Below are 21072 nucleotides of genomic sequence, written 5' to 3'. Positions count from 1 at the left end.
GGAAGGGAAACAGCTTTAGCCTTAATAAACAACAGAACTGTAAATAAAATAAGAGCTCACTCTTTAAATTTACTATTAATTTATAATATTAAAGGTTTTAAGTCTGTAAAATGTTGCCACACTTTGTCTTTGGAGAGCATTTAGGTGTGCTGGTCAGCACACCTAAATGTCCACAAGGTGGCAGCAGAGACCGAATATATATAAATATACACCCGGAGCAATGACAGAGGAACACTTAGTCCAGAAAATGTCCGACGTTGTGTTTTCCCAAAGTTCCCCATTTTCAGAAATGAAAAAAGATGCATTTTAATGCCAAATTGAGGGGGAAAAAAATCAAAAGACTCAAATGTAACACAAAACCAATACAAAGACAGAACTAATAGACTGTGAAGCTCTTACCTTCCTGTACTTTTGGTGCAGTTTTTCCAGACTCTCAGGGTGAGTCTGCTTGCCGATGTTGGGCTTATAGACCACAAAGTTCTTCCCTCTTCCTTGCTCAGCTAGCAGCACACATGGATAGTTACCTCGAAGCTGTGAATAGAGGCCACAGAGAGTGTTGTTTTGTTTTTTTTGCACTGTCAAAGAGACAAAGTTAGTTAAACTGTTTATCATAACGTGGACTCACCTTCATAGACAGGTAGAATCCCTCATCATGGCCGCTGAGGTTCAGTGATTTCTTGTAGGCCTCATCCCAGGGCATGCCCCTGTCCACACTGATCTGTAGGAGGAAAAAGATCAGAGTCTAAAGCATGTGCTGTGAAAGAGCGGGAGTCAAACTGCCCCACACCTACGCACTGCTGGTATGACTTCAGAAACTATTAATATCTATAAATACATGAGCGAATACAACCACTTTAATGCATGTATGAAATACGCCCTTTATACTGGGTAAACTGGTTCTCTTGTGCAGGAGTCCCGAGTGGCTGCCTACTTTGAAACATCAACTGTAGGTTAGCCTGCAGCCAAAAGCTAAAAGCAGAGGATACCAGTAATTATCCTGTTCCACCTGCTAGTATCTAGGCTCCATAGCTCCAGGGCCAAACCTGTGTGATCACAGTCTTACCGCTGGCACTATGACATCAATCCAAGCTCTTAACTACAGAGGTAGTTGCTTGAGTTACCTGGGGGACTGCACGTTATGAGGAACTTATTTAATTGAAGTACCTGTTCAAGTACTGTCAAAAAAATCTAAATGAACTGACTCTCAGTGATATTTATATATATATTTATGATGTACTCTGTGTTTGCAATTTAATAATATTATTTGAAAAATTGTAAGGTCTGGTGCTCTATGGATGAAACTTTGATATTAATACATACAATAAATTATCATTAAATTGCAAGAGCATCAAAAAGATAAGTAGCATAGCATAGCATTGCCATTGTGGGCAACACTACCTAACATAGGCCTAATATACATTACATAGCTAGGCCTTCGCCTTCTCCTGTGTAGTCATAGTTTACATGTTTTATATAGTTTGCTGTTACTTTGCAGATGCTGCACGCACATCACTGTTTTGAATATGTTACTGATAACGCCATATCAAACAACACTTCTGCCTGGCCGTTCACAAATAAGCCACTGTACTGCTGTGGTTATCTGCAGGAAGTAAATACTTTTCTAATCCTGCTGTATGCAACTTCACTGTCATCAACACATTTAACATTGCATATGCTCTACTCCAAAGAAATGTATACTTATAGACCTGAGATCATGTTATGCAAGCCTACCTTATACAGAACAACCTGGCCATCCTGAGGATTTCCAGCCGTCAAGAAAGTTTCCTGCGTCTCCTCATAAATCTCATCGTTACCTGGGGCAAGGTCTGTCAGCGACAGAGTAAAAGAAAGTGATGAACATTTGCAGCTGCTGAATGAATGCATTGACATCCTTCTATTTTAGAGTTACACTTGATCTCCATACCTAGGATTCCCATGTCATATTTGCCCTCCTTTTTATCCTTCTCTATGAGATAGTCAAAGTTGTCAGTGAAGTATTGGAAGAGATGGTTCTGTTTGTGGACCTCCAGACCCAGGATGCGATTTAGGAACTTTGTAATGCTGCAGTCTGACAAAAACAAACAAGCAATTGACTTCAATTATGTTTATTCCTCTCAAATACCAAATGCAGAGAAAGAAATCTGTCCGTATACTCTACCTTTCTCATTGTTGTTTCCAATGCGGGGCTCCTTACATAAAATCCCAACATCAACCATTCCAGCTTTCATGTCTGGAAGTGAAAAACAAAAAACAGAACAGTTTTTCTACAGCTGCACTAAACTTGATGATATTCTCTGCTTACATTGAACCAAAATATGAACATACCTCTGAAGAACATGGCATCACCCCCTGGGTAGCCTTTGGGAGGGGGCACCTTGTTATCTATGAAGCCAAGAATTGCTTTGGTAATTTTATCCAGAGCCTTGGTACCATACTGCAAAAAAGAAGGTGAAATTAGTAAAGACAGATGATCTCATAAGGCTTTTTTAACACTGCAGATTAAGTGTTTACATAAAATATGCTATAAAATGCTAAACGCAAGACAAACTCCATACACCTTAAATTAAGAGCACAAAACATTTTAGATTCAAAGGTTGGGTACAATTTTAAAAGCTCTTAGGTTTGCATACCTTGTTCTCAAAGTTGTATCTGCTCAGGTCTCTGGTTTCTGTGGCTCTTCTGTCTCCATGGGTTAATGCACCCTGCACAGTGGATTACAAACAGTATTACTATCAAATCAATATACTATTATTACTATTACTAAAATATTACATTTGCATCATCAGCAGTCACGCTAACAGAACCAGAGTCAGTGCTGCTGGTGTGAAACTGTCAGAGGAAATTATGAAATCTGGCTTCACTGCTTAGTGCTATTCTACTGTGCAGAAATTATATTGGAAAATAATGCCTTGCGATTTCAATTTACTCTGGATTTGTAGTCTTTTAAGCCAGAAATTTCGAAGCTCAGCTGCTGTAGTAACTTGAAAAATTTGGAAAAAAACAACTATAAAAATACCCAGTTGTTGCTTATCTGACATATTCATCAATTCAGTTAATATATAGTTAAAAAGTGATTCTACAATGCACCAGTGACGGGTGTGGAGCATATAACACGGAGAAAACCCCCCCCCCCAAACAAACCCCAAAAACACTGAAATAAGGACACACACACACGGAGACACATACACACACTAGTGTAAATGCATGAGGATGCAGAGCCCGCTCTTGGCCCAAACGTGTCAAAGGAAACCCACGAGGCTCAGGTATGAAAACAAACGTTTTCTATGTGCTACATGCTGACATGATATTGTGGTTCAGTTAATCTTCAAACAACATTTTGCAAAGAGACCGAGTGTGCAATTTAGACAAAGTCATCAGTGGATCAGTCTTAAAGCCAGCTGCTAGCTCTGCTCACACAGACAAAAACCTTAAGATACCAAAACAAATGAATGTTTTAGCCAAATATGATTTGACTGCTGATCTGGAGTCAGACTGTTGCAAAGGTGTTCAGCTGTTCAGTTCGATTGAAATGTGTGCACTGGAGCTGTATCAAGTTCAAGCGGGCAGGCAGACCACGTGCCATATTCTTGATACAGATTTACCACACATAGCTGGCAAATGCAGGAATGACTTCCTGTAACCACCATCCCCTTGCACCCTCTCTGCCCTTTTCCCAAAAGAACTGTCATGCTGTGTCACTATGGAAATAAATGGCTGCTAGTGCAGAAATGCATCGATAATTACGGAAAACAGCTACACTTATAAATTATCCAAACAACCTTTTTTTTTTGCTTTTTCTGCTTGTTCAGTTTTCCGTTACTGAGCTGGAGAAGGGAAAGACCCAGAATCTCTTGAGGTTTGTGGAGAAAAGTTGATATAACATCAAGAAAACCAACAATAAAGAAGACTATGGAGCGCTTTAAGACTAGGGAATATCCCACACGACAGGAAGGACAGAGGGTGAGGGCAGGTTTAAGAAATGAACGGCGGAGTCACGAACAGCCCGGAGCACTCCGGTCGATAAACACATAACTCAGATCGTCTCTGTTTACACTGAAACAGTTCTTCTCACACTCCATAAGACAACAACATATAAACAGCTATTTCCCCCTGAGAGAGACTTCAAGATAATTGTGCAAAATAACAACAGCAAATGCAACACCAACCCACACACAACTGAAAGACTGTTGATATTTACCAGACTCTCTAGTCTCTTAGCCACAATGGAGGCAAAACGTCTCTCCCCAGCCAACTCTGAGATGAGAAAGATGTACTCAGGGGCTGTCACCTGATTGGACCGATGAGTCCGACCTGGAACGATGAGAATAAAATAGCAATAAGACATTTTTTGTACATGCAAAACATTTAGAGATATTAAGACTACTGTCTGACTGTTAAATCCTTCAATCTCAAATCTTTAACTTTACAGATAAGCGTTGTACTGCTAATGGACATCCTGTAAAACCTTTGTACAGATAAATAAAACAAGCAAGATATGTTGCTACGTGTAGGAGAAATCAGCTATTGTACATTTTTGTGATGACGTTTGGTTTACAACAGCTCATTTTTATGTTACAGGCTGTGCCATTCTCAACTAACTATGAAACACCCATAAATGTAAATAAAATAACACACACACAAGTTACAAGTTAGTACAGTACACTAGTGAGGTGCAATAAATTAGAAACTGAAAAGTATGAAGAGGACATTTCTGGTGAGATGATAAGATCTCCAGTCATATGACTGAAATCTGATCTTGACACTCAGATCCTCCCACTTAAAAATGAAAACAAAAACTCTTTACACAAGATTGTTCTAAGGAAGTCCCTTCAACTTCCATAGAACCTCTTATGAGGAAATAAGCATGTCTGTGTTTGTACAGTGTGTGTGTGTGTATATGTAAGTGTCAGACTAAGCTTCTCGGTATGATAAACTTAGTCCGCCTGAAGAATCACTGAGGTGATTTAAGCAGAAAATTAATGACATTATTTAGTTAGCTCTGTTATGGCCTGTACATATATAAAAAAAATCAAATACTGATTGGGTTTGTGGCGTTAATTACAAATAGATTGGCAGCTGTAACACCTTTAAAGGTCAAATGTTCATCCCACACAAGTAGAGTAACTGAAAGAAACCACAGCTTCTATCTACCAACAAACCTTCAGCGAGACATTTGTCGCAATTTGAATATCGCAATATGAAAATAACACATAAAACACTTCTTCACATTTCTTCTCTTTCTTCTAAAGCTCTTTCGACCTTTCACCTCAATGCTGCTGCTTGTCACAGGGGTAAATTTAAAAGGAAGTAAGGAATAGAAAGTTGATGTAACTACAATGAAGAGGAAAAAAAGTCCAGTGTGCCTTATAGCCTTTTAACTGGTTACATCACTCATCAACAGAAAAAAAAGACTTATGTCATTGACAAAGTTAACCACTGATAAAAAACTTTATTCAAGCCATTATGTGAAGTCTGACACAAACTTAACCAGACAGACTATACTGACAGGTCAAAAATTCAGTCTAAAAAAGGTTCCCGACATCCTTATGTAAGTTAATAACACAAAAAATGCCCTTTTATTTTATTTCTAATCATGTACTCCTCTTTAACTTTTAAAGGCTCTGTGTTAGATTACATTTCCTGACTTACCGAACTGCTGAATAGCCCTGTCTGCGCTCCAAGGCAGCTCCAGGGTCATGTGAACCCTGCGTCTCTGGTTTTTCACTCTCTTGTCTGCCTGCAGGGAAATCCCAGAGCTCGCTGCTTCTGAGATTATGGCCACCAACTACAGGAAACAGGTTTTTGTTTATTGGTGGAGAAAGGTCTTATTGAACAATGTTTTTAAAGTATTTCACTGTTCGGTGAACTCTGATCTGAAGCCCTTCAAGTCATGAAAACAGTGATTCATTTTTTATTTTTTTGTACTGTAAAATATCTAACCTTCTCTCCACTCATGAAGCGATCTTTCTCCTTGAGATTAATGTGGTCAATCGTAAGCCCTTGCTCAGCTCGTGACTCATAACGCACGGTGCCGTCAGGCCGTCGCACCACACGACCCTTACGACCGGTCATCTGGAGAGAAAAGGGGTTAATATACATTAGCTGCACATGTCAGGGTGACAGGTGATGCTGCTGGTTAGCTTGTAGCTGAGGGTCATACCTCAGAGACTTTATCTGGTCCACCAAACTTGTCAATGAGCTCATCCAATGTGTTGAGAGGTAGTTCTTTTCCCAGTTCTGCTATTTTGTTGAGGAGGTCCTGCTTCATTTCCTCTATTCTGGCTGTAAATACAAATGAGAGGAAGATATTAACAATATAACCCTTGCTGGTTGAGTTATAAAAATATCAGGGTATGTGAGGCTACAGTGGCAACTATCAAGTAGATGTGCACCTGTTTGAATGACAAGCACCTTCCGGTGTATCGCTGTTACTGACAACACAAGCTGAAGGATAAAAAAAGAAATGGTGCCTACCTGTCTGGTAGCTAGTCTGGTTCACAAAGATGACATCGTCATTATCTAGCAGGGAGTCTGGTGAAGAGTTGGAGTCTGTGTCTATGCCATCGGAGTCACTACTGCTGTCATCGGTGATGTTGATCACAATGCTGTTGTCCATACTGTGCTTGGGTACTTTGGGCTGGCGACCTCTGGGTTTCCCTGATTGTTAGTTAAACCGCATGATATCGGAGTTAGCAAAAGCGACACAAAAGAGGCCAAAAATAGACATAGAATTAAAAAATATGTCTTTAACTGAGAATAAATAGTACCAGCTGCTAGGCCAAATACACCAAATGCACTTATAAATCACAAAATGAGCAATTTTACTGCTACACAAACTTTAGAAATGTCCACTGAACACTTGGTACATGAAATAATTGTAAAAGGCAGCATTTAGGGGTGAACATCCTACAGTGTTGTATTAAATCTTCATATTCACTTACGTTTTCTTTTGTTACTCGGAGCTTTTTCCCTGCTTTGCTTCTCTGAAGGGAAATGCTTTGTTACAAGAGACTGGAATACTCCCCTGGAGCAAAGAAGAGCAGAAAAACAGACTTTAAAACTGACAGCAAAGAAACCAAAACACATTAGGGCTGTTGCGGCAATTAGACATTCCAAGTATTCCTGATCTGGCCTAATTACGAGTGCCACGTATTGATAGGCAGAAGGAAACGTGAACTAATACACTCAGACTTTAAGGCATGTCTGCTGTGACAGACCTAAGGTCAACCAAGTTCAAGTCCTTATGACTTCCTTTTCTTCTTTTTCACAAATGAGTCATTGGTCAATTAGCAGTTAATAAAAGGTTGTCTGCTTTGACTGGTGAAGAATGTCAGGGGCACATGACTATATGTAGTCATGACACATTCCTTCTCAAAACTTTCTTGTTATTTGACAGCTTGGTGTATTAAGAAAACGAAACAGAAGACACCTGTGACTATAGTTTTCAGCAAGCAGAAAATCACTCTTTCAAATAGTGTCAAAGTTATCACCTATGGCTTGGCATTCAGTTTTAAAAGAGCTGCAACTCAGATACAGGCAGTCTTTTTTTTTTCATATGTAGCCATCACCACAGAAACACAGAAGCGAACAGACGAAATACTCTCTTACTCTGCTGCGGAAACAAATCTGTCCAGATGCCCGTCATTTTCATCCAAGACTTCTCTGGTGCGCGATTCTCCGGTAGACTGGAGTCCAATAACGATGCACTGCAGTGGAGAACACACAAACGCACATCAATGACCCAGCCGTGTTACCTAAAGTAAACTTCTACCAGGACTCACTTCTGCTAATCACGATGGAAAATATTACAAAAATCCATGTGGAATTCCTGAACAACTAAAGCAAAATCAAACCAGCTTGTTCACAGAGAACTGAAACCCCCCCCACACAACTGACTAAACTATGTTTCAAATTAGCACTCTTACATGTACAATCTATGCACTCAAAGTTCAACAGTGTGCTATGTTCACCTTTCCAGCCTCCAGCTCTTTCTGGGCCAGCTCCACCAAGGAGCGGACCTTGGCAGCGATACAGAGATATTTGAAGAATCGCTGATGAGACGACCAGAACTGCCCCCAAAGAGACTTCCTGCTGACCATGCCCAGCTCATCAGCTGCCTGCATGAACGTTTTCAACGCCTCGGCCCACTAGAAACAGATTCCAGACGCGAATTCTCAGTTTAAATTTTTGTCCGTTTTCTCAAATAAGATAAGAACATATAAATACAGCAGACGCTGTCACTGAATTTCCTCACCAGTTTGGCAGCTTTATTATAGACCTCTTTGAAGTCACCGTCCAGCCCGATCTCTTCGATGCGGAAAGACACCCCAGAGAAGCTCAGCTGTCTGGCAATGTACATCCCACTCACTTTCATGTCCATGGCCACAATCTCCATGGCCCCGACACCTCTGTACACAAATAAATAATTCAACATAACTTAATCATTGGTCAACAGCCGTTCCCACAATCTGACTGTAAGGAATGTTCCAGTAATTTGAAGATACAGATCCACATGATTGAAAAGCATAAAAACGTCAGAGTGAAATTCATCCTACAAACCTCTTCTCAATGGAATGCAGGAAGTCATCAAAGGTTCGGAAGGGTGTGCCCTCACCCCAAATTCCTAGTCGGCTCATATAAATCATGTTCTTTGGCTCAGAGGCACCTGGAACAGACATGACAGAAATCAATGATTTAAAGTCTACTATTGTATTTTTCCTCCTGCCCGAGAATGTTTATTTGTGTGTCAGCTTACCTGTGGCACTGGCATACACCACCCTGGCATGCGGCAGCTTGCTTTGCAGGTCAAGAACTGCTTTGCCCATCTTTGTAGATGTGGCATTCTTGGCTTTGTGGCATTCATCAAAAATAATCTATATTGATGCAAAGTCAAGGACAAAAAACACCAAAAACCACTGCTGAATGTGCGGTTGTTCAAATTAAGTCAGGAAATCATGTGGAACAACATATCGAAGGACAGCTTATGTTAGATTGACAAAGAATATGGCATTAAAATTAAAGGATACAACTCCATCAAATTCTGGTTTGCACCAATCCAGGATCTGTTTGATCCTCGTCCGAAGCTGCCCTCCTGCTTGGCTTTCTCCAATCAGTGCAGAGTAAGTTGCAAACAAGACTCCTTCTGAGGTAGCTGTGTCACCGTACTTTATCTGTTAGAACAGAACAAACAAACAAGTCGCAATAGTGCTTTGCTCTACTTTACCGATTGCGCTCATGCACACATAACGACTGTTCTAATTTTCTCAGTTTGACCCACAAATTCCACCTGAACTCACCTTGTTTAAAGCATGCACAGGAATAGTCGCTGCATCTATGTCTTTGAGATCTCTCTCTGCATCAAATTTCAGGTCATTGGATATGCTGAACCTGAGGGAAAAGACAGGCAAAATTAGCCGACTTTGACATACAGTAAATCTACTGTGCATAAACAGGATATATCATGCAGGTGGACAAAAATCCCAATCAGAAAATCGATCTATTTTTTAATCATAGCCCGCATTAGTCATGTCCTTTTTTCCCCTCAGAAGTGTTTTTCTTGACTCTAACCTTTTCAGGCCTCATGGAACAGGTGACTCTTAACATTCTCTAGTTTCATACCAATCCTACTTTGCAATAGAGATTGAAAATGTGACGTCATTCAAGGGTAAAACCGCACAGAATTCTGGGAACTCGTGGCAAGAGGTAGTAGCGCACGCAGGCTTTCAATTGAAATCAGTTACACAGCGATAAAAAGAAACACAAAAAACTGTCAAGAAGCTGTTGTATTATTAACTGCAATAGCCGGTCGCATGACAGCAACGGGAAGCCGACGGGTAAAGAGATCGTTTTTTTATCGGATTACGTCGTTGAAGAGAAATTGTTCGAGCCATGTTTCCGAAGTAATAAGAGGCGACGGATGGCCTGGATTACAGCCATTCAAAGACCAGATATAACGTCCCAGAACACTCCAGCTCACAGGTTAGTTTGCTCCAAACATTTCCACAAAGGTCAGTGTTTTGTAGTAGTTAATACGTCATTTTTCATAACATAATTGGTGATATAGGTTACAAGCAAGTCTGGTGCTGAACAGAAATTGTGGCGCTATGCTCCTTTGTTTATTGTGCATAAATAGTGAATTGTCCTGACACAATATTGCGTTTCGCTTCTGTTATTACCATGGTACATTGAGAAAAACATATACTTTTATTCACAGGATAAAACAGGTTTTTTTGTATCACTAATTGCCCAGTACGATTACAGCATACAGTATTATTGTCACTGCTACATTTCTGTAATGCGAACCAGAAATTATTTCCACTACTAATTAATTACCGTTGAGCTTAAAGGTCCTATTAATAAACGGTTAACGAATGTGTATTTATGAAGACGATTTGTGAGACTGGTAAACTTATGAAACGTACGATGGTCTTTCGTTCTACACAGTGCATTTCAAGGTCCTGTACCCCTTCGTCGGTAAACTGTACCTGGGCTTGTTGCAGTGACCTGAAGTTACTAAACTTCATGAGTGTATGCACTCACTCCAAGAACCGTATGATTATAAATATGAGCGTGGTGAAAGTTGGGCAGCACGCTAACGTATTTTGTCCACTCTGTGTGCTCGTAAGGGTATAAACCTTTCACTCCTTTGATTTTTTTCCTCGTATCTTTTCTTTGACTTTTCATCAAGTCTGTCTTTGTACAGACCGGCATTGTTATCCTTCGTTTTATACATAACTTTTTTGGGGGGCAAAGAAAAAGCAAGAAGGTATTGGAACCGGAGAATGAACGTTTTGCGGTGCTGCAAATGCTTGCATTTGATGCGGTACTTGGATTGTTTTGCCACGAGTTACCGGCATGCAATGCGCGAAAGTCACATGGTCTGTCAATCTCTATTGCTTTTCTAGAAGCTCACATTTACTGATAAAAGGAGATGTTTGGTCTTAATATTGGTAGAAACTGAATGTAGGAATCCAAATGAAAGTAATTTCTGCTTCCAGTTTAACCTTCTGAACTCCCTTATATAGATTTGAAATTACACTGAGCTCACATTATAAATATTTTCCGTAGGCCGATTTCAAATGCCCTATGACTTTACCAAAACTGTTCATGTGATTGTGTAATGAAGAAGTCAAAAAAGGTCACCAAATAACTCACGTAGTCTTTCCGTTTTCTGGAAATTGCTAAGAGTGCTTTAATTAAAACGGCAGACTATGCAGAGAGGCCTCTTACTGGTCCATCTGTTGTAGCATGTTTATCACTCTTACCATAGTGCTTTTTTTCTTCCCTTAAGGTAGTTCTCCAGGATGATCCCTGCCACAGTGCGTCCCTTTCCAACCCCTGCCCCATCTCCGATCAGGAAGCCTGCCCTCTGCTTGTTCTGGAGGATCACCTCATGTTGCTGAGGGTGCATAAGGAACGAATGATGATCAATATGCCTCCAGAGTCACGCCATTAAAAGTGCTTCATGTATTGTGTGCTGGTATGTGTACCTGGCAGGCGTATATGATAGCCTCTAGCTGCAGAGCAGACAGCAGACCATTTTTAATAGTTGACTCGGGGATGGACAGAGTGTATGTGATGTCAGGAGGAGGGACACTGGAGAGAGTGTTTGTTTCCACCACTATGTCAGGATGAGAAATTCCTATAGTGGCTGAAGAGAAGAGGAAAAAAACATGTTAACCATCAACTGAGTGTCATGATGTATTGGGGGTGAAAAGGCAGACGAATTAATGAGTGAACTGATGTTGAAGTTCATTCAAGTGGCCTACATTTGGAAGGTTTGTACTCAGCGTATGTGTCTACATGTCCCAGTTCCTCTGCTTCTTCTTCCTCGGCCTCCTCTTCCTCTTCTGTTGCTGCCTGGGTTGTCTGAGGCTGGAAGCACCACAGAGACTTCAGTAATGTAATCACAACAGCAAGCGTTGCATTTGGGAATAATATTTTGTTGTTTCAGCTTAAGTGAAGACAAGTTAGGAGAGAGAAAACTGCTGAAATTTAGAAGTAGGTGAGCAGTTAGTATGACGATAATGCACACTGGAAAAGTTCCTTAAGAAGGAATATTAACCAGAAAATTAGTAAAATAACAAGTGAATAAAATGCATGAAGCCAATTAAAGGAGATTGAATTGGGAGATTTGAAAAACGTAGTCAAGCAGACAAAAGACAGAGAGAGTGGAAACGGAGAGGACCTCTTTTTGACAGTCAGCTGAATATTACAATGCCTCTTTTCCTGTCAAAGTAATCTCTGTTTTTTATGCAATGTACATTTGTGGCATGTACAATATGCCGCCATGCTTTTGTCACCTGTGGTAATACAGATGGTAGACAGGAGCATTACAATTTACCTTATGAAGTTTTGCTAAATTCAACAGGACCCCCAGATGAGAGCCATGTTATGTTTTCAGTGTAAAACATCTAAAAGATGCACTCAAAAAAATGAATTGCCCTCCTAAACATGAAGCAGTAATTTTGAATAAAATGCAACTGAAATATGTAAAAATCTAATGTTTATTTATTCAAATAATGAATCAGCAAGGGAAATATGCTGGGTATTAACTAAACATATGCGAATCAATTAAATTTAATTGGACCAGATTCCATTAAATTTAGTGTTTTACATTGAACTAATATAACACAATTACATGGAAATCAAATTACTTCAAGACAGGATTTTGGGCATATTTTTTTGAGTGAACTGCTGCAGCTGCTGCAAATAAGACCTAAAACATAATCTATATTTTATATATGATTCCCATATATGATTACTGATGAGTAAGCTCAAGGAGTTTAACTTTAACATCAGACTGGAGAGGTTAACGTGACTACCTGGAATCCTCCTAAAGGTGGGGTGCTGATAATAGCAGATATATCCTCCAAACTTGCCAAGCCTTGAAACCTGCTGGTGCCATTCTGCTGTCAAAAAAACATAAAATAAAGAAATAAAACTCAAATAAAACACTGTGCCTAAGAAGGATTAAAGCGAAGAAAGACGAGAGTAATCTGCCTGCGCATTCGTGTCTATATGCATGTGCACGAGAGCGATGGGGCACTCTCCTAAAGCTGCACTAAACAAAATGCATTTTATTTAACTGGCAGTGAAAAGCCAGCAATGACAACAACAACAACGAAAGGAAGATAAAGGCATGGGAAATATAGTCTGGGAAATATAATGAATGAAATGAGGGCAGAATGAAAAGGAAAAAAATAAAAAGGCTTTCAGAAAGCAGGGAAAATAAATGTACTCTGATCATATCAAAAAGATATCCACGGACCCATCTAATTCAAAGAGAGCTTAACAGGAATGAAACTGCAGGCTAGAGGAACAACTATTGAAAACAAAGTTGCTTTCCTCGGGACACTGATTTAGAGAGCATGAAAGTGCACGCATACTCCTAATTTGTCTACAGCAGAGAAAACAGTTGTAAAAAATGTAATGACCAAAGAGAAATGTTTAACAACAACAAATTTTATCTAATGGATACAAACATAATTCCTGAATGAAAAGACGAGACACTGGTCATTGCAAACAGCAACAGCGTAAACCGTAAAAGCAACTGGGAAAACCATTGTTCAACCTCAGCACCAAATGACTCTCCTGCTATATGTAATAAGAATTCACTATGAATAAAATAACTGTGTCACTTCCACCAGTGCTGAGAGGTTTAACGGCTTAAATATGTGAGATTAAATACCATCACATCGGAGCATAGTTGAAGATTTCACTGTACAATGAATTAAACGCAAAAAACTACACATTAACAAACGTGCTGGTAGCTAGGTAGGTGGTAAAATGGTGTGCTAACAGCACAGAATGATATTAGATAAGAAAGACAGTAGATATGCACCAAAATATAAGCTGCACAGTTACTATATGAGAGCTGTATCTGCTGCTTATAAGTTTTTAATTCACAGCTTATACTTCATAAGAATGGACTTAGAGTGGAACACTAAATCAACATTATAATATTATGCTCCAAGTACTTTACACTACAAGCCACATTCACCCATTAAAACAGCGCTTTATCTATCTCACATCCACAGCTCCAGCCAATTTAGACTCACCAATTAACCTCACATGGATGTCTTTGGAATGTGGGAGGAAACTGGAGGTGACAGTGCTAACCACTTCACCGCCAGGCTGCAGACGCAGTCGTGAGGCTGGAAAGCACTAGTGTTTACGGGATACAATGGACAATATAACCCTTAGTTACTGTTTGTTATTCGATGCCAACTTCCCCCAGTGAAGACTGATTCTGAGGCAAACAAGTCTGTTGCATATCATATCTGTAAGAGGTAAAGGTGTGGTAACCAGTTTTTCTGGTAATGACATGTGAGCGAGTGCTTGTTACTGACCTCTAACTGGCTCTGTGCTGGTGTGGTGGTACTAGTGCTGACGTCCCAGATTGTGGGCACTGTGTCCAGGTTCTCTGCATTGATGAAGGACTGGGTATCAGCATACTCCGACAGTGAGTCAGTCGGAGAGGAGAACAGAGAGTTTGTGGAGATGTCATCAAGGCAGGGCAGGTCCTGCAGGCAAAGAAAAAACGGGACGAGGTGTTAAAGGTAAACTCTAAAACGGGACAAAATTTAGGGCAGAGAGTTCAGTAGATCTCTAAATGAAGAAACAATATTTATACCCACATCCAGACACGGTCCCTCACCATCAAGCTTTATGCAACATAAAGGGGGCGCAACAAAAGCTTTTTTTAAAAATGTAACAGACACAGCACCAATACCAAACAGCAAAAGAAAAAAGGTGTGGCATGAGGATGAATGGGAGTGATGTTTGGATGATAAAGGAGCCGTATTCATTCTGGATTTTAGCCAAGTTACATTTATTTGGGGTGTAACACGAGTAGCCCAAACAAAATATAATTACACACAGATGTGAGAATGAGCACGTGAAGTAGAACGTGAGGGGAAGGCACAATAAGGCTGCTTGTGTGTATGTTTGTCATTTCAGCTATGGCTGCCTTCCAGTCGCGCCTCTATTCATATCGTTTCCAAACCATTAGCATGCCATGTTCCTTAACTAGCCCCTCACAGGCACCCCTAGGCCCCCTGAGACTTATAAACGTGTATTTTGAGAGATAAGAATTGAATGACAACAAGAAACTCAACAGAGGAGAAATCTCTTTGTGATCTCTTTGTGACGTCCATAAATGAGTCTGTGTATAAATACACTCTGGGCAATGTGTGGAGATTCCCACAACACACTGTTCCCCATACACCCACTAGGGGACCACGAGGCAACTGTGAATACTTCCCCAAAGAGACTAACGTGCTTATTTGGAAATTTGGGAAAATTTCAACATTTCTCCAAATGTCGATACCCCCCACCACCAATATTGTTATATGGCCACAAGTGATCTCTGTTAAAACACAATAAGCTCTAAGGACTAAAGATGGCTTTGTGGGAAGAACAATACTATGCTTACAGAACAAAAGTAAGAAAAAAAGTCCATAATCATGCAGAATCATTAGCTGAGCTGCTGACTCAGTCCTAACAATGTGGTAGTACTGATTAATACTGAGAAGCTGCAGGAACTTCTGTCATGGCTGTCTGTTAGCCATTACTCACAGTTCAACAGAAAATGTTTCACAAGCATGAGAGGACTAAACGTAGAGCTCAAAGTGTTAACATGACAACATCACGTAGGAATGGTGAACAGGAAGGACTATAAACAGCAAACAGAGAAAAATTGGCTCTGCCCCACATTTGCTTACATACATATTTGTGTATTTTGTCTTTGTGACATTAGAGAAACAAAGCAACTTATTAACCTATTATGTGGATGTTTGTGGATTGTAAAGTGCACTAAGCTTATCGGTGTTTACTGCTCACTTTATGCTCTTCAGCTCCCTCCCTGTTCCTTTCTCTTTCCTTTTCTCCTCATGTTTGTGTATGTGTGCGCTTCCTGAGGGCAAGATCAGGCATGAGCTCTGCAATCAGACTCTCCAAAGTTCGTCTAGCCTACGGACAGCCGACTGGAACAACTGGCTTTTGTATGGAGAAAGAGTTGTAGATAAGAGTGGGTGTCCTATACTACCACTCCCAAACACGCAACTCGGTCACTTTATATCACTTTTATATCACGTATCCGTTTGCTAGTTTGTTTCTCTATTCTATCAACTATGTGACTTTCTACCTCATGCTATTCGGTGTCCTAATTCCCTTCCCTGCTCCCTCCATTCTGTGCAAGTCTGACTTGGGATAAATGAATAAACAACAATGCTTGGAAAAAGGACACAGTGTCACCAGAGGCATCGTTCCACTGAGGCATAATTGCGGAAACACACGCATAAGCGCAGACACACGTATTTCACCCAAAATATTATCAAGTATTGCCTTGTCTTTCTTACAACACACTTAACCACAAATTTGATAAAATGTTACAAGATGAGTTTAGATACAAATACAGACCTGATGAACAAACAACACAAAAGAAAACCCCCTAAATATAATCTAATCTGAGTTACACCTACAGCTGTCATATTAGCTTTCCTCATAAAGCCGGTTAGCGTTATGAAACTCTCAAAACCTTAACGATTCTTATTTTGCACATCACCATGAATTCAATCAAGCTTGAAAAGAAAACGAGCGCTAATTTAATTTATTCGACAAAAATGGCTAATTTGTATGCCAGCTGTTCATTGTTTAGCGCCACATTATGATGAGACTTCTCGGTTTTCTGCATCTTGTAAAACCATGTAACATTATGTGCTTTGCTACTGCAGTGTTGTTATATTAAGACAACCAAAATGATACAGAGGAATCACAGAAAACTGTGGCAGTCTGGTGGGTGCTAACCCAGACATGTCCAACCTCAGAACCATGCTAATCGAGTTGTTAAGCAGAGCGTAACAGAGGCAGCAGTGTTTGTCCCCGCGGCAGGCCTATACCCAGGGCTACTCCATCTACTGCTCCTAACAGTGGGCCCTGCCAAGCAGAGATAAGGCTTGAATTCCAACTGCTCTGATGGTAATCTGGCTCCTTCCACAGCTCACAGCCTTACAATCATATAACTGCTAATCCTGCCTCACACTTTCTCCTTTGCACTCTTTGTATCTGTTGCGCAATAAAACAAATATCTGTGTGTGTTTTTGTGTGGCCAAATTACATATTTTCTTTTATTTTCATGGAATAGGTGGTAAAAAAAAAACTGTGTCTGTACAACAGCGAAACATGTGAAAGTCCATGCACATGCTTTTTCACATCATCTGTCCACCATCCTGTTTTTTGCTTTTCACATGTTCCTCTTTCACTTCAGCTTCTTCTCTGCTGTGAATTGTTAAGCCAGTATTATATCCTCCCTTTACAGTAAAGTTGAAACCCTCAACACATGCAGGCATCCATTTGACCAAATGCCTGCAGCAATGACTCCCAATTACCTTACTGCGAGAAGCTTTGTATGGAAGCTACCGGCACATATGAACACGAACACAGAACATCATGTATCCACAGCAGTAAATTGTACTTGAGTATCTGGATAATAACAGTTATCTGTCTGTTGGTGATTAATGTAGGCACATGTCACTGAAAAACAACCTCAAAGAGCCTTTCCAGCACACGAGATGCCTGCAGAGCAGTAGAAGTTGGTGTTTGTGGTTGAAGATGGTGGTTATCAGCTCTAAGAATCAGAACTGGAAAAATACACTTCTAAACATAACCGCCCACCAGCAGCTTAGCTTCTTTATTTCCCTAATCTGCTAAAGTTGATGCATTTATTGCATGACGAGTAACCTTAAACAGTTTCACACAATCTCCAGCCCTTACAAAAAAATCCCAGTGAGTCCATGTGAAAACAAAATTTAGGCTAGGATAAATATTAGCCAACATATTACGGTAAGGAGAAGTATTTATCTGTCCTACACACACACACACACTACAGTTGCTATGACAGAACGAAGGAGCAGCCGTTTCTAATATAATGACCACATTGACAATAATTAGCCCTGATGATAAACTCATGCAGTGTCATGCAGAGGACTCTAGCAGCCCTGTCTTTTACTTAGCTTTATAAGCATATCAGTTTACAAATGTTTCCCTTCCTTTTAAATGAAAACGCCCTTTTGGAATACTACGGATTATCAGACGCAAACCCTTCTCAAACACATCATTAAAATAATATTTTAAAGGATGCTGCCAGTATTTCCAGTCATGACATCGTAAACCGTTTTTACACAAGGTGTCTATTTTTATTTGTTTATTTTCTTGTTTAGTTTTGAATGGTCAGTTCTTCTGTTTTGTTGATGTTTTCATTATTAAGTCTAATGTTATCCAAGGACAGCCACATGCCTCCCGTGACACACAGGGTGTTGTCAGCTGTCTCTTTTCACTGGTGTTTTCTTTGGCATGCGGGAAGTGCTGACAACAGTTGATATCCTGACAATAGTGCAATAAAAAGGAGAAATATTATTACCGATTTCAAGCTAGTAAAAGCAGTAATTTATTGAAAAAAATTAATCATCTGCGTTTAGTAATGTAATACGTACCACAGCTTTACCCCGCTACCAAAACACAACCTTAACGTAAGAGCTACTGTATACTGTCCCGGGCCACGTCCTGCTAAACTCAATAACCTCTCAATACAAGGCCACGCTGAAGCCTCAGCCAGGCCAGGCCCAGGGCTTTCCCCTCCTACACACTGCCAGATTGGCTAAATTTTCCACGGCCAGGAAACAAGTCACCCTGGCCTCCCACTTACCCTACACACCCACACGTGTACACAAACACACATGCACACCTCAAATAACCTCACGAACACACCTACATTTCTGTCATCTCCTGCTTATTCACTATCCCAAGCTCTAAATGTCCATCCCCCCTTGTTTCTCATCCCTGGCAACTTTGTCTCTCTGCCCCTTTGGGCATCTCTTCAATGTTTAGTTTTGTTTTCCAGCAAAAACTCAGCTGCAAGAAGATTGTCTGTATAATCCAACACATGACTGATTGATATGGATGTAGCTCAAGCTCAACCGTCTCTGGATTAAGCACGGCCCCTTTTCAGTCCTGTCTTAATATCCTACAGAATGCTTTAAGATCATGAAAATACTGGTGTACCAATATTAGTAACAGTAGTAGTGGGAGGGTTAGACGTGTGAGAGTCACGCCACACTCTGGAGACTGATAGTTGTAAAAGCTAATAAAATGCCAAGTTCTTGGTAATGTCAGTAGTGTAAAATGACTGTGTAAGCCAGCATGACCCTGTCAACAAGCCAAGTAGGTGTACTGAAATCTTATCTGTCAGATTCTGTGGTCTGTTTATGTGGATGCAGTGATGGGATAGACTTCTTATATATTCCACAGCACCCCTATGATCAGCTGACTGAAACAACCCGAGACTGATCTCACTGGGGTCAGCTGTTGACCTTATCCATGCAGTCAACAGAACCTGACTGATGATGTTTGTGTGCCTTCTTAAGATGTGGGTCTGGGGCCAGTAACTGGAAAGCCACTACTGGTGTCTCTCATTCTCTGTGGATTATGTTATGCCAAACTGTCTGCATGTCAGACGCCCCTGACATATCTACCGGACTGTGACTTTAATAGCACGGCTATAAGCTTTTCCTTTTCTTTGACCCCATAAAGCTTAAGGCTGATGCTAACTTAAAAAAAAAAAATCAAGTTCTTTGATTAACTTGCTGTTGAGAAAGGGCTTCTTTGATTTTTAGCATTAAATGAATTTGTGGACAGAAGGTTCGGTCTTTTGACATGCAGACATAAATCAGCTTAACCAGAAACAGAGCTTTGATCAAGGAGCCAATTTGTCAAAAAGCCACTTTATTTCTGTACACATGGAAAGTTTTACATCTGTTCTGGTCTATAAGACCCTTTAGTCACACAACCTCCCAACCAAAGAAAACATATTCAAACACTTTTAAATGTCAGCCACTGTCAACAAAATGCATACAAGTTCAGCAGCTTCACAGCTCACAAAGAGCTCTCCTCAGGATCCTCCCAAAGTGGAAGTCGACCTTTGACCACATTTCATTAATCAGTGCTAATAAAGAAAACCTAACCCAGGGGACTTTCTCTGACAGAACTGAGTACATTTTCTATTTTAGGGTGAAAAGTCTGATTAGTAATCAGCTATTTCTGTCCTATATTCCTTTTTAAAGGTTAAAGGTCAGAGCGATTGTTTCCTTGTTTAGCCAGCAGACAGTTTGGTCTAGTCTGCACCAGACTAACCTATACTAATCAAAGGGGCATATTCAGTCCAAATACCTCCTGACAGGCAGGCCTTCATGTTGTGCAAAGTCTGAGTCAAGAAAGCCAGCTTGTTGCTTACAAGCCTGGAATTTTTTAGTGTTTTCACATGTTCTGGAAAATAAAAGGATGCCGTGTCTAGTGTCCCCAGCTGAACGGTTCTTCTGCCTGTAGGGGAGCCTAAGGTTCACACGGAGCTGGGTACTAGAAACTAAAAGGGGTAAATTTTAGCAAAATCAGTTGATCTAAAAAACGAATTACTTTCCTAGCAATAAAATCAAGTAAAGGCAAAGTAGTCAAAGGAGCTTGCAAAGAAAAGGCAAAGTAGTTAAAGGTAAGAATGAGAAGACAGGAAGTCATCTACAGACGGCAGCCATGAGGGTGAGCTGACACAAAGCAAATTGTAGTCAAAGAAAAAAAAAATAGGGAAAAGGGGGTGGGGCCAATAGTATTTACAGAGGCTACTCTTCTCAGTACATTTTCTAAACATCTTTCTACAATTCTTCTGTAGATTAAAGCTGTCTAAGAGTCCACTAACTCTTTGTCTAAGACGGACTCTATAATGTTGAGATCAGGGATCTATGGGGGGCACAATATGCTGCAGGGACTGCTTATTATTCAGGTCACTGAAGACAGATCGTCATGATCGCGGCTACATGCTTGGGCTTGCTGTCATGCTGCAGCACGAATATGAGACCAGCGATCTACATCGTTGATTGTAAGGGTTCATAGATAAGAAATGAAACTTTTGTACAACACTATCCATCTCAAAGCAAGACAAGATTCTGAACATGTTTGTGCGTCAGAAAAAACAAAAACCGGTGAAAAAAAGCACATTAAAGTGACTCACTCAGAATCACACTG

General features: G+C 40.3%; 1 protein-coding gene across 1 annotated transcript in view; it reads right to left on the bottom strand.

Moving 5' to 3' along the window:
• sbno2b (strawberry notch homolog 2b) overlaps positions 1–21072 on the bottom strand; it is a 61892-nt gene that overhangs the window by 6779 nt on the left and 34041 nt on the right. The window contains 25 exon segments of the mRNA XM_085152032.1: positions 400–531; positions 626–718; positions 1732–1826; positions 1925–2068; positions 2159–2230; positions 2326–2434; positions 2631–2702; positions 4199–4311; positions 5650–5785; positions 5941–6072; positions 6161–6282; positions 6475–6657; positions 6942–7024; positions 7609–7706; positions 7971–8147; positions 8255–8408; positions 8560–8665; positions 8756–8873; positions 9027–9170; positions 9297–9387; positions 11265–11398; positions 11490–11650; positions 11769–11874; positions 12825–12911; positions 14352–14525. Of these exon segments, the coding sequence (XP_085008158.1) occupies positions 400–531; positions 626–718; positions 1732–1826; positions 1925–2068; positions 2159–2230; positions 2326–2434; positions 2631–2702; positions 4199–4311; positions 5650–5785; positions 5941–6072; positions 6161–6282; positions 6475–6657; positions 6942–7024; positions 7609–7706; positions 7971–8147; positions 8255–8408; positions 8560–8665; positions 8756–8873; positions 9027–9170; positions 9297–9387; positions 11265–11398; positions 11490–11650; positions 11769–11874; positions 12825–12911; positions 14352–14525 (3036 nt within the window).

Source organism: Neolamprologus multifasciatus, chromosome 23, assembly GCF_963576455.1.
Source record: "Neolamprologus multifasciatus chromosome 23, fNeoMul1.2, whole genome shotgun sequence".
NCBI lineage: Eukaryota > Metazoa > Chordata > Actinopteri > Cichliformes > Cichlidae > Neolamprologus > Neolamprologus multifasciatus.
The sequence above is the reverse complement of the archived record's forward strand: the minus strand, read 5'-3'. Positions and strand labels throughout refer to the sequence as shown.